The sequence below is a fragment of the Mauremys mutica genome, chromosome 3 (genome assembly GCF_020497125.1).
Source record: "Mauremys mutica isolate MM-2020 ecotype Southern chromosome 3, ASM2049712v1, whole genome shotgun sequence".
Classification (NCBI taxonomy): domain Eukaryota; kingdom Metazoa; phylum Chordata; order Testudines; family Geoemydidae; genus Mauremys; species Mauremys mutica.
Genome location: NC_059074.1, coordinates 17,551,644 through 17,565,671, shown reverse-complemented (window position 1 = coordinate 17,565,671; position 14,028 = coordinate 17,551,644). Strand labels below are relative to the sequence as shown.

The window sequence follows — 14,028 nt, the reverse complement described above, 5'->3', positions numbered from 1 at the left end:
AACAAGAAAAAAGACTAGATACATCAGGATCTGAAGATGAAGGAATCCATAGAAATGAAAAACAAAAACAGGATAAAAGTCAACATTGCATAACTGTCAAATGAGTGTAGGCCTGCTGATTGGGCGGGGCGGGGAAAGAGAAGGCAATTGCCCAGGGGCCTGGCGATTTAGAAGGGTCTGCGGGCCCCCGGCTGTCACTGCTGCTGTGGCCCAGAACTGCTGTCCGCAGACCTGAATGAGTGTCAGGAGATGTGAACAGAGGAGACACTGACACTCTGAAAATGGCGGCAAGGATAAAGCAAATGCTGGTGACCTACAAACAGGGCCGGCTCTAGACCCCAGCGTGCCAAGCGCATGCTTCGGGCGGCATTTTGCCGGCAGGGCGGCAGGTGGCTCCGGCGGACCTTCCGCAGTCATGCCTGCGGGAGGTCCACCAGAGCCGCGGGACCAGCGGACCCTCCACAGGCACGTCTGCAGGAGGTCCTCCGGAGCCGCGGGACTGGCGACCACCAGAGCGCGCCCCGTGGCGTGCTGCCCTGCTTGGGGCGGCTGAATTCCTAGAGCCGCCCCTGCCTACAAAGAGCTAAAAGCATGAGGGCTGGAGAGCTATTGATTAGAGTGTAGACATATGGAGCAAGATGTAAAACTTTAAACAGTAACCTTAAGGAAACTGAAAGTTATTTGTCAACTGCCTAAATTCATGACAGAAGCATCAGGGGTTATGTATGAAGTGTCTAGAATTGTCTGAGGATGATATCAAAAAGAGTATAGGTGAAGATAAAGTATTGTTTTTAAAATGGCTACTTTAGTACAAGAGAGGGAGAAAACTGGCCTTCTATGGCTTGACGTATAACACTTATAGGTGAGACACTTCTGAATAGGATCCAAATTGGGTGTCAGTCTTGTTGGGTTAAATCATAAGTGTCTCCCTGTCCTCCCATCCCATGATGTGCTATAATTGTCCAAGGTTTGGACGTGTGGCAGTGATTTGTAAGGGAACAACGAGGTGCAGTAAATGTGGAGGAAATCACTCCTATGAGAGAGGGAACAGAATCTAAATGAAGCAAAATGTACCCACTGCAGTGAATAGAAAAAGAAAAATACTCAAGTAAGAGAAAAGATATACAGGGGCCGCAGAACATGAGTGGAATGGGAGAGCATGCATTGCTTATAGGGATAGAGATGTTTATAGCATTCATTACAGAAGTATTTAACTGCACCTTGCAGATCGAGGTGGGGGGGGACTGAAAAGATTAAAACCATAGCAAAAGCAGCAGAAAAATATCTGAAGATAGACAACCTCTCAATAGACCGTATTCATGTGATATTAAATGAAGGCAATAATACAACTTAAATAACATAGTCTTAACAATCTTTAGCTGAGGTGCAAATAGTTTAATAATGCATGGACAGGAATTTAAGAAAGCTATCTTTGAAATGGGAAAAAAGCATGATATAATATATGTGCAAGAACCATGGCTAACAAGTAAATTTGTTTTCAGTCTATGGGGATATGATATACTCCCACAGCATTTCTCAAACAGAGGTCGCCGCTTCTGTAGGGAAAGCCCCTGGCGGGCTGGGCCGGTGTGTTTACCTGCTCTGTCCGCTGGTCCAGCCGATCGCGGCTCCCACTGGCCGCGGATCGCTGCTCTGGGCCAATGGGAGTTGCTGGAAGCAGTGACCAGTAAGTCCCTCAGCCCACGCCACTTCCAGCAACTCCCATTGGCCCGGAAGAAACTGAGAAAGCCAAATACCACATATTCTGACCAATGACATTTCTGAATATATCAACAGCTTTGCCAAGTCTTTATGGAAGGATCAAAAGGTAACAGCATGGGTTGAGTGGGAACAGGCTTTTGTGTACCTAGTCTTGGAATCCAGAAATCTAAAAGGCTGTTGAATTATGCGACTGTTCTGACAGCTTAACTAATGAGGATATTGTTGGCACTAACCTTGGTAATTTTATCTGATTCCTCATTAGGCATTTTGACAATCAGAACAGGGGCTTTGGGAAGCAGAGATGACATAGTAAGTGAAATAATGTTTCTAACCATGGAAATAATGCACGGACGTATCTGTGTAAAAATAGCATGGATTGCGGTGCATTTCAGAATATCTGGAAATGAAACGGCTCACGAAGCATCAAAGCAAACTCTAAAAAACAAGGAGGTGGATATTAAGATTTTCTTAAGCAGATAAGAATTTAAAAGCATGATCACGAAGGAGCTTGCAAAGGAATGGCAAGAACTATGGACTAAGGAAACATAAGGACAAAGGATTTATGATGTATGCTCAAAAGTCAGATAATACTATACTCCACAGTCATGATAGAGAAAGTGAAGTCGTCGTTTTTAGAGTGTTAGTAGGTCATTGTGTCTTAAATGATAAGTTCAACTTATTTAAAAGACATAAAGATGGGCCGTGTAATGTGTGCAAAACCAAAGAACCCATTGGTCATGTTCTACGGCACTGTGGGCAATATTCCTTGGAAAGAAAGTTTCTTTATGAAAAACTGACTTGGCTTGGAATCAAAGACTGCTCCCTAATGGGACTAGTGAGGCTGGAATAATGCAAAAAAGCCTTGGTGCATTTCCTGAAGGATACTGGACTGAGTAAAAGGACATAAACAGAAAAGGCTAAACATGAATGAAGAAAGTGTCGGTTATTGCCTTGTATGATGAGGCTTCTGTGCCAAAAAAGAAACAAAGACAACAACAAAGGCATGGGCTTCAGCGAAGGGGTCTGAAGTCACTCCCTACAGGGAAAGGGGACTGGCCAGGGAGGAAATCCAAGGGGAAGGTAATCCCTGGGTCCTGCCCTTGACTAGGGAATTCAACAAGAGGGGTGAAGTAGCCACATGGGAATGGAGGATGCTCCAATGGTGAAACCAGAGATAGGAAAGGCGACAGAGAAGTGAGATAGGAAGGAGCTCAGAGAAACAGCAATGGGGTCTGGGACTGAGCAGACCTAGGTTGCTAGCCCTAGAGTCCCTGGGCTGGAACCCAGAGTAGAGAGTGGGTCCAGTGAGTGTGCCAAAGTGGCACAAGACCTGGAGATGGAACAGAAGAGTGCTGGAAATGGTATATGGACAGCTTGTCCAACGGGACTTTGTTACTCTGGAAGAGGGCACTTATATAGTCACCTGGCCAGAGGGCCGAGTCACAAAGAGAGTGAATCTCGAGTCACTGGCGGGGGGGGGCTATAGCATGAGCAACTGACACAAAGGGGTGCCAGGTGGGACAAAAACCTAATTCGCAGCCCCACCCCCAAGGAAGTGCACTTGCCATGAGTGGACCTCTTCGCAATCCTGTTCTGTGATAAGATGCTCTGGTTGGTTGGTTAGTCTTTTGACCCAGCGCTTACAGCGTTCACAATTTGCAATTAAATATTTTATACAAAACACAAATTGCAGTAAACATTGGCTATAATATTGTAAAACAGAGCATCAAAGCAAATAATACAGCCTTAAAGTAAAAGAGGAATGATAAACGCTGCAATTTAGGGTTTGTATAAAGATAGTGTTATCTTCCTTGACTCTTGTAGAGTTTGTCATATTGACAGACAACAAAATTCCTAGGAATTTCCTTAGCTTGGATGTTTCATATAATTAAATAAAAATATATGCAGGTAAGGTACTTTTCTCCAAGCACCATATGTATGAAAGTAATTATTTGTATCTCCTAAGACTCAGTAAATGTGCAGACATGTTTGTAATGACCTAACATTATACAAATAAGTTATAATAATTTTATTAATATCATTTTTGCATCAATATTGAGGTCTCTTCCCTACACTTTCCACCCACTCTTTGTCAAAACAATGTTATGACCAACTCCAATGGATAGTGAGGACTTCTTTAATCTCTGTCTGGTATCTCACAAGCACTGAATTCATGTTGCTACTGCTCTCTTGTGAAATCTATTTTATGTGCTTCTATAGTCCCCATTACCAAAGTAATCTGGGCACCACACATCCTTTAATGCAGTGATTCTCAAACTTTTGTACTGGTGACCCTTTTCACATAGCAAGCCTCTGAGTGCAACCCCCTTATAAATTAAAAACACTTTTAAATATATTTAACACCATTATAAATGCTGGAGGCAAAGCAGGGTTTGGCGTGGAGGCTGACAGCTTGCGACCCCCCCCCATGTAATAACCTCATGACCCCCTGAGGGGTCCCAACCCCCAGTTTGAGAACCCCTGCTTTAATGTGTTTATCCTCACAACATCCAAGCAGAGGACAACTATTATTCCCATTTTACAGATGGGGAACTGAGGCACAGAGACTGTGTTTTAACGAGGGTTACGCAGGACATCTGCGATACAATGAGGAATTGAACTCAGTCCTCCCAAGTACTAGACTAGGGCCCTAACTATGGGACAGTCCTTTCTCTCTAGAATTCAGTGTGTTGGTTATAAGTCTACTTGAAAATATTTTACCTATCTCCCTAACATAAACTTAGGCTCCCAAAGACAGCTCTGCCAAACAGACCACACAATAATTACAGCCCAAATGAAGTTCAAAGTCAAAAAACTGGTGAAAAGTAATGCTTTAGCTTCCAAACAGTTGGGAGAGTTTGGATTGTGAGTGTAGTGAGTTCTCTCATTGCTGGATGTTTTGGGAAAGCATTGAATTGAATAGATATGGGATATTAGAGAAGCTAAGTTCAGAGAAAAGCTACGGCAATGATTTGTGGGATGGAAAACACATCTTACAATGAAAGGCTTAAGGACCTCAGTCTATTTGACTTAACCTTGTCTTTGATGAGATGTAGTCTTTAAACACTTACACAAGAAAAACATATTTGATATTAGGAGGCTCTCTAATCTAGCACAAATGCATAACAAGATCCAATGTCTGGAAGTTTGTTATAAAAATTCAAATTGGAAATAAGATGCAACTCTCTAACAGTGAGGGTAATAACTGTTGGATCAGATTACCAAGGGATGCAGTCGTTTTTCTGTCATTTGGAGTCTTTAAATCAAGACTGGATGTCTTTCTAGAAGTTATGTGATAGCTGAACCATAATTGTGCTCTGTGCAGGAATCACTGTGTGAAATTCTGTGGCTTGTGCCATGCAGCAGGTCAGAGGAGATGATCACAAGGGTCCCTTCTCACCTTAAAATCTGTGAATTCAAGTCTAATTTATTTACGTCTGTATGCTCTTGAACAAGGATTTTAGATAGTAAAGCTGCACCCCTCTACCCCTACTTTGGTTTTATTTTCTTTCTCTCTTACCCTCTCAACATTTCTATTGTACTGGTGCAATTCCTGTTGCAGGATCAGAGCCGTGGTCTCCCATAAAATGTCTTTGCAAAAGTCATTAATTTTTTAACTCATTGTTTTTGCAGTACGGGCCAATATTCACCGTGTTTGCTCTGGGAAACCGATTCACCTTTGTGACTGAGGAAGAAGGGATTGAAGCATTTTTTACATCTAAGGACACAGATTTTGAGCAGGCGGTGCAGCAAACGGTCCAGCGCACAAGTAAGGGATATCTCCCTTTCAAAGGAAAGCTAATCTAGCCACCCATCAAGGTTAAAGATGTGATCCATAGCCCGTGGGTCTTTGGATCAGGTCTTAAATGCATATCTTAATCCACAGTCAAAGCACAAAGTTAAGGGGCAAATGCAATATGCAATGTCATTGCCTGGGCCAGTCCTGCTCTCTGGATAGACACCAGTCTATCGTGAGGGAGTCCAAACTGCATGAGCCACTAGACTCCCTGGATCTCGGTAGTGACAGATCACTGTTCCCAGTTCTGGGACACTCAGGGGCACTCTTGAGGTGCACACCCCATGTCTGACATCCCTCATGGCAGTGGGACCCTGCACTCCAGCCACCTAGACCCTGGAACCTGTGCCCCAGTCCTCCTGAGCCCCCCAGCAGCAGTAGATAAGAGTCACTAGCAAGCTCCTATTCCTTTGGAGCTGGCTGGATGACACTTCTTGTGTTAGCTCTCCCCAGGTTGAGAAATGTCACTCCCAGTCCTGTCACTACCCAATCCCGTCCTCTCTGGCTTTGTTATACATCTGGAGCAAGCTACACATACGCCAGTTGAAAATGGAGCTCAGCGCCAGACACAAAAATGGGCCATATAGAAAATGGAGATTCTAATCCACAATGCAGTTTACAATCATAAATGATCCTCACAAAACTCAATGAAATTTATAAACTGACACCAACATATTCCCCAAACTGTCACACACAGATGTAACTATTTGTTGTCCAAGGCCCTGAACATATATAAGACCCCAGAACATGTCATCAGTAGATTTTTGAACCAATAACCTGTATTGTTGTTTGTATTGCAGTAAAATTTAACAGCCCCAACCAGGTATCAGGGCCTCTTTGTGGTAGGCACATGTAAGAGCTTCAGAGCCATAGGACAGACTTCTACCACTTGAACAAAAGGAGGAACTGTTAGCTGGTAGCAATAGTAAGCTGTTCTCCTCTAGCAGGACAGACAGTATAGGAGAATGCAGGACACGCTTTGCTGGTGTGTTATGCCAAACTTGAATCCCATTCACACATCCTTTAAGCAATGGCAAGTGGACTACGGGAGTAAGTTCTCTCATTGCTGGGAGAGAAATGAGTTGATAGAAGATTAGATGTTTTGCATGTTTGCAGTGATGAGAACCAAAATCCCCCGAAAAATCCCCCGAAAAATGGGCTTGGATGGTGCAGCCAGCAGCTGTCCACTGCAGGCTTCATTTTCCACCTCCAAATACATATGGTGCAATCTGACTTTGCTAGTCATAAAACAACCATGTGCCAATAGACAACAGTGACAGTCCTCCCAAGAATTTCCCCTGCACCGGTATTTAATCACCTATCCCAGTATTGCCAATCTCAAGCTTTCAAAATCATGAGTCAGGCCCTTCAAAATCATGAGATTATTTTCCAAATAATACATTTCAGGGTTGGGGTTTTTTTGCTGCCTTTTGGGCCACTCAGGTCACATTTTCAAACTTTTATTCACAGCCAGGAGGGCCAGAAACGTCCTTTGTTCTCAAATGAAAGCTGAAATTCTTATACAGTCATTTGACTCCAACACCTGGGGCATCAAGATATTGTGAGAGTTGGCAGCACGGTTAGACACCATGAAATGAATTCCCATATACTGGCCCGGCCTCTTCCCTCACAAACACCACACAGGGGAGAGGAGTGAAAACTGGGGGAGAATGGAATCAGACCCATTTACTATTACAAATATTTAAAAGCATGTACATTGCTTAAAACCCCCCAGAGAAATGATGCTCCACATAGGGTCCTGGGACCTGCTGTGATGACACTTGCTATTTATTACAAGGCTTGAATAAAGTGACCAGATTATCAAAATGAAGAAGTGACCCCTCTCACTCCACACCCAATCAGGAGTCTGTTCTCCACACTCAGCCACTACTCTCACCTTAGCGAGGCTGCTGGGTAGAGCTCACGCCTACAGGCCTGGTGGTGGTAATGTCCTCAGCTGGGCCCTGGTGATGGTGGTGTCACCCCCGTACCTCCACCAGGCTTCACCTCCATGCACTGCTGTCCCCCAGGGCTGAGACCGAGGGGAATGGCTTCCCAGAGTGCACAGCGGCACCTGCTGCGGAGGAGAAAGTGCAGGGAACAGTTGAGCAATAAACACTTAGATCCCAAACCACTTACAGCTTTATAGATTAACAGTAACTCCTTGAATTCTCCCCTTACAGCCCCATCCCCACAAGCCTAGCAGGAGCTCAGTGCAGGTAATGGAGCAGCGATTCTGTATGCTCTCGACATGAAGTTCCAAAATGTGCTTTGGAACTGCCTGGCACGTAAATCAGGGGAAGTGTCTGGCATATTTATTTACAAGACTGAAGCTTTATAAAGCAGAAGGAGGAAGTTCCCTACTGAGCAAGAGAAGTAAAACTTAGTGGGGTCTGGGTGTTAACCATTGCTGATCCCTTTACACGGTCAGAAATGCAGGCTGTGGGAATAAAATCTTCATGGGTATGAATTTCACCCGTAGAGAATAAGATTACAGTAAACTGAAACCAGTATCACAAGTAATATACAAAACAGACACTTTTGACATTTAAAATTTACCTTGGCTAGTTTCCAAAACCTTTACACCTCCTCCCTTTTTTGTATTTAAAGCTTCAGTTCCTGCAGAAATCTTTTATCGGAACCATAGCAGACTCTATAGCACGATGAAAGGAAAAATGGGTACCTCTAGCCTGTACCTTTTTGCTGGGACTCTGTGTCAAGAATTACATGAGCACATGGACTGCTTGGGCACAGCAGGAACTGAGAATCTCAGTGATCTAATAAGGTATGTGACTTTTATAATCGTGCTCTACTGAACAGATGTCCATGTTCTTTGCTAAATAAATAGTAGCTGCAGCAGTGACAGTATTATTAAGTCTGCAGGTGGAGATTGGGCTGTGGGAGCCCAGAAGAAACTCCTCCAGGAATGCAGAGCAAGCCGTTCATTGCCTTGCTGTGCCAGTGGCTTAGAGCTGGCTAGTGCAGCTCATAAAGTGATTGGGTCTGGAGAAGGTGGGGGCTGGGACTGGCTGCCATGGAGAAAAATCTGTTAAAAGTTTTTTGAAAAAAGGTAAGCACAGCTCCTCTACTTACCAAGGTATTTGCCAAGGAGACCTCTAGTCAAGGCTTCACACGTCTAGGAAGCTTCTCAAGTTACATTGGCAAGCACTGGCTCATGCACCCCTTGGCAGAACTAAACAATTCCCATAAAAATCTGGAGTGATAAAAATCCTGTCCCCAGTGAAGTCAATGAGAGTTCTGCCATTGATTTTAGTGGAGCCAGGATTTCATGCCAGGTGCGCAAGAAGTACCCGGCTGATACTCTAATATTCTGCACAGATTTTTATACCACACTCATGACCACAGTATCTAAGCACCTTCTTATAGTTGCATTAAGCAACGTGACTAACATGTGTCAGGTGTGTGTGTTCTCTCATCCTCTCCCCAAGGGAGAAGCGTGTGCAGTGGAGTGTCTTTTTGGTAGGGAGTGGGTTTGTTTGTTTGTTTGTTTGTTTCCATGTAAATATGCCTGTTGCTATATTAGAGAAGGCAAGGTCAAGAACTACACCTTGCACTCGGAGTGGAAAGTGATGAGGTTTATGATGGATCTCAGTTCTTGGGGAAGTTTATTCCATATTTGCCTGGGCAGAGCCGTACACTTCTCACCTGTTGATAGCGCAGTGCTTTTCCCCCAGTTGTGCGGCTCATATACACTTTGGCAGGCCTGTGATTATGTGGAAATGAAGCTGATCCATATTCGTAAAGTGAGGCATTCAGATGTTGTAGATCCAATGCCATTTGCCACAAGGTACGTCTGCTCTGCACAAAACTTCAAGAGGCGTGTAGAGTACAGCTGCCCTTCCCCCCCACCCCAGCCTGGGGATAAATAGCAGTGTGGATGGCGAAGCACTGCTTAGACATGCTTGAGCCCTGTGGATATGTACCCTATTTTTAGCGGTGTACTGTCCCACTGCTGGAGCCTTTCCCCAGCACCCGGGAAAGGCTCTGGCATGGGGGAGGCAGCTGGGAAAGACTGGCAGTGGGGAAAAGCTCTGGCATCTCCCCACCTTTTGCCTCTTTTTCTCCACCACAGGCAGCTGCCGGGGCCTTTCTCTGTTTCAGGGAAAGACTCTGGCAGAAAGAAGGAAGTGGGGAAATGGCTTGTTTTTCACTGAGGCTCATAACTGCACATATTCTAGCCACGCCTGCCAGAGGTGTGCAGTGCTGACATATCCTAAAACTTAACAAGCCAATTAGGCCATAACTAAGATAATCAACTGCAGAACTACATAAGGGGAATATAATAAATCTTGTGCTGTACACCTTTATTATGTGCCTTGTGTCTGGTTGGATAGCTCAGTGGTTTGAGCATTGGCTTACTAAACCCAGGGTTATGAGTTCAATCCTTGAGGGGGCCACTTAGGAATCAGGGGCAAAAATTGGTCCTGCTAGTGAAGGTAGGGGGCTGGAGTTGATGACCTTTCAAGGTCCCTTCCAGATCTAGGAGATTGGTATAACTCCTATTACCTAAAATGGGGGCTGAAAGAACTGAAATACACACTGGTTGAAAAATCTTTATATTGCTGACCTGGAGCTGAAATGCATTCAGCCAGCAGATGGCGCTAGAGAGACAGCAGGAGAAATGTTGCTTATGCTATTTAGAGAGGCAAACAAAATGAAACCATCCCTGTCTCTAATCGTCATTAAACAGTAGCTGGAGCTCAGGGGAAGATGTGTTAGGAATTCATAGGTCTAATGACCCCCAGTGAAATCCGCTGGGGAGGTGCGGGGGGAAGGAGCAGACATGAGCAGGCTGGGAGGGAGGCGGAGAGGGGGGAAAAGCATCCCCTAGTCCAGAAGGACTCAGGATGGGAATGTAATGCAGCCAGGCATGGAGTTACCCACAGCAGGGGCTTAGAAATGTATCACCCAGGAGAAGGGGTTCTGATGCAGCCACTGACTGGGGAAGTCCTAGCAAGGAAGCTCCTTTGGAATCAGACTGATGGATAATGGGGATGGGGACAGGGTACTCCAATGCATAGGGCCATCCTGCGGCTACTCGGGAGAGTAAGTGCTCACTAACTGGTAAAATTTGACCACAAGCTGAGGGTTAGTGCAAGGTTTATCAATCACATAGGTCCCACTTAAACAATGTGTTGAGGGCTTAAGTCCTGCTGGCCCCTCTACACAGGGGAGAATTTCATCCCAGCATGAGTTAAGGTTCATGTTAATTTCATCCCAGCATGAGTTAAGGTTCCACAGTTAGGCCCAAAGAGTTACTTTTCTGTTGGTAATCAAACACGCCTGACAAGATGTCTGTTGTTACTGCTGTTACAGATCTGTCATGTATCCAGCAACCGTAAATATCTTATTTGGAAAAGGCGTCTGTCCAACAAACAAGAGTGACATCAAGGAGTTTGAAGAGCATTTTCAGAAGTATGACGAGGGTTTTGAATATGGGTCCCAGATGCCTGAGTATTTTATGAGGTATCGGAGAGGGTAGGGGAATGGGGCAAGTCTTGAAACCTATTAGAAGTGTCTTATCCTGGTAACCTAACAGCATTTCCCTGGAAAACAACGTTCTGCCTTTGACTTCATTTCAGTCAAATGCAGTGTTAGTTGGGCTTTAAATTTTGTCCATTAAAAATTAGACTCCTGATTCTCCTCTAATGTATACTGGTGTAAAACAGGGATAACTCCACTGAAGTCAATGGAATTACACCGCTGCATGAAGAGAATCAGGCCCTATGTGCTGGTTTTGTAAAAGACGTCCCATCCTGTCATTTTATTCTCTTGGGCCAGCACTTCAGTATTCAGTGCCCAACCTGAGACATCTTGGGCCTTATTTTTAAGCACCCACAGACCTCATTGCCTTCAGATGGGAGCTGTGAGTGCTCAGCAGCTCCAAAAATAAGACCTTGTTTTCTCAGATTGGACACCCAAAGACTGAGGCATCCAAAGTTAATGGTCACTTTTGGAAAAATTTGGCCGAAGTAACCCGTCCAATGTCACACAGGAAACTGGTAGTAGAGCTGGCAGGAAAATCCAGGAATGCTGAGTGTCAGGTCCCTGTTCTGGCCATCAGACCATGTGTTTAGCTATTATGGGTTTCAGAGTTGCTGAGCATCCGCTGCTGGTGTTGACTCTACTTGACTCAACAGTACTGAAAATCAGCTTGGTACATCTCTCCATCAATGGAATAGTACCGAGGTGCTCTGAGAAGGCTTGGAGAGAAAGTGAGGAGTACTCCTCCTGAAGGTGATGTTGTGCTGTGCTGCCTGAATTGTTTTCCCAAATGCATTTCAAATCATTCCTATTTTATTGTTGTTTTTTCTTCACAGAAACTGGTCTAAATCAAAAAAATGGCTTCTAAAAGTGTTTGAAAAAGTGGTATCAGATGCCGAGAGAGCCAGCCCGTCAGACAGCGATTCCAAGGTAAATCTGTCAGAGGATTTTAAATAAAGTGCCGGATCAGCATTGCTGCAGTTATATTTTGTATGCAGGGATAAAGGACATATGGCATTTCAGAGCAGGAAGAGACCATTAGGCCTAGCAAGCCCATCTCGCATAGATACACTTTAAGAACGTGATAGTGACTTCAAAGGCAGCAGGTTCAGGCCCATCATTTTTAACCTCACCGATCAGCTTAGTTTATTTTACTAGACTCTTGACTTGTCTGTATGGCGATTTAACATGTTGTAAATATCCACTACGCCAGCCTGCTGTGCACAAACTGGCCCTGTGGACCCTGCTACTGCACACTAAAAGTTTTGTAGGGCACTTGCAGTCGATCAAAACACACTGTGGAACTTTTAGTGCGAGGTAGCAAGGTCCACACAGTCAGTTAGTGCATGGCAAATGCAGCTCTGTAGAGTCACATCCCAGCTTCCTGCACACTAAATTGCTGTTTAGACAAGTCCTTAGATGTCACATGCTGCTCTTGAGAGTTCTGAGCGGAGTTTGGCCATCAAATTTACCTCCCCACTTTCAGAGGTCGCCAGCTGGAGGAGTCAAGAGAAGGGGGCTCTGGTTTGTGAACCATGTAAAATCTTTTACAAGGTATTTTGTAAATGCTGGTGTAGAGTGGGTAGATCCTCAAAAAGGTATTTAGGTTACTAGATAGAAGAAGGTGCTGGTGACTAAATAGATCTGAAGCGAGGTACACTCAGTTACAGCTACAATACAAGCAAGTTCCTCTACTTATTCTGCTTAGGTAATGGTGAAAATTCTGGTCAATGAATATTGTTACATACAAGGGCTGGCTGGGGCAGAGTACTTGAGATGATGGAACCTGCGTGGTAATTGGCCTTTTTGTTTTTGAGAAAACAGTAATAATTTCAAGATGTGGATCTCTATTAACAGTAACAAATACTCATGTGCCAGTGGACATCTGGGCATCCCAGGTTATTATTGACATATACCAGTGGTTGCTAGCTTTCATGTCTCATAATATATCAGACCAAGAATTGTGAATTTAAGCTTGACTCCCTTGCATGTCCACCATCTGCTGTGTAGGATCTTGGCCTCTGAGCCAGGCAGAAGACTTGTGGATATCTACATTGTCTCAGCATGAAATTCACCCCATACACATACCAGCACAAGGCCTCTGCACCACATAAGTCACGTAGAGTCCTCACAAGATCCTTGAGTGGTGCAGAGACCTCATGTTGGCCGGCTGCACTGGAGTGAATTTCACTTCTTTGGAAAGCTCTTGTCTATCTAATTTGGCATTGAAGATTAACTAGCTTTATTTTTAATTGATAAAATAGTAGAAGGATGTACCCAATTTTTAGAAAACCAAACCCTAAGACACCAATATGTGTGTATATTTATGCTTTTACTTATAACAGACACTGCTGCAGCATCTCCTGGATAACTTGCATGGAAAACATTTAGCTCCCAATTACGCTCTCTTATTGCTCTGGGCCTCCCAAGCGAATGCTATGCCTGTAAGTATGATGGCTGTGGGAACACTTTCATTCTCTTTGATTGGACCAGATCACTCCATATCTGATTTTTTTTTCAATATTCGTCCTCAGAGAAATCCTGCCCAACATCTGCTTGATGGCCCATTTAAGGACCATCAGCTATACCAGGGGTCTCAAACTCAAATGACCACAAGGGCCACATGAGGACTAGTACATTGGCCTGAGAGCCTCATTACTCAGACCTCCCCCCTGCCGCCTTCAGCCCACCCCCACCCGCACGCCACCCCTTCCATGAGGCCCCACCCCTGCCCCACCTCTTCCCTGAGGTCTGAGGTCTCTATATACCAAATCCTGGACTTTATTTAGTACTGTTTAATGTTGTACAGTGACTGGGTTATGTTTATACCTTTGGCCAATATATTCCATCTAAATTAATACAACAGCTCCCAGGAAGGATTGGTGCTTGGGAAGAAATTCCATCACTGTACCTTTCAGGATCCTGGGCCAGGAGTTTTGCAGAGAGGGTGAGCCAAGATTCCTCTCTCATCCAACCGAGGGGGAATGAGCTGGAAGAGAGGGACT

The 14,028-nt window shown here is 44.6% G+C and overlaps 1 protein-coding gene across 3 annotated transcripts in view; it reads left to right on the top strand.

Annotated features, from left to right (window-relative positions):
• The window catches only part of LOC123365855 (24-hydroxycholesterol 7-alpha-hydroxylase-like), a 48,999-nt gene that overhangs the window by 11,828 nt on the left and 23,143 nt on the right, over window positions 1-14,028 (top strand). For 2 of the 3 annotated variants that reach the window (XM_045008840.1, XR_006577792.1), the window contains exons 2-6: window positions 5,356-5,491; window positions 8,129-8,303; window positions 10,856-11,005; window positions 11,860-11,953; window positions 13,369-13,467. In XM_045008840.1, the coding sequence (XP_044864775.1) occupies window positions 5,356-5,491; window positions 8,129-8,303; window positions 10,856-11,005; window positions 11,860-11,953; window positions 13,369-13,467 (654 nt within the window). The remainder of the gene's footprint in view (window positions 1-5,355; window positions 5,492-8,128; window positions 8,304-10,855; window positions 11,006-11,859; window positions 11,954-13,368; window positions 13,468-14,028) is intronic. The other variant, XR_006577793.1, reaches the window with a different exon arrangement.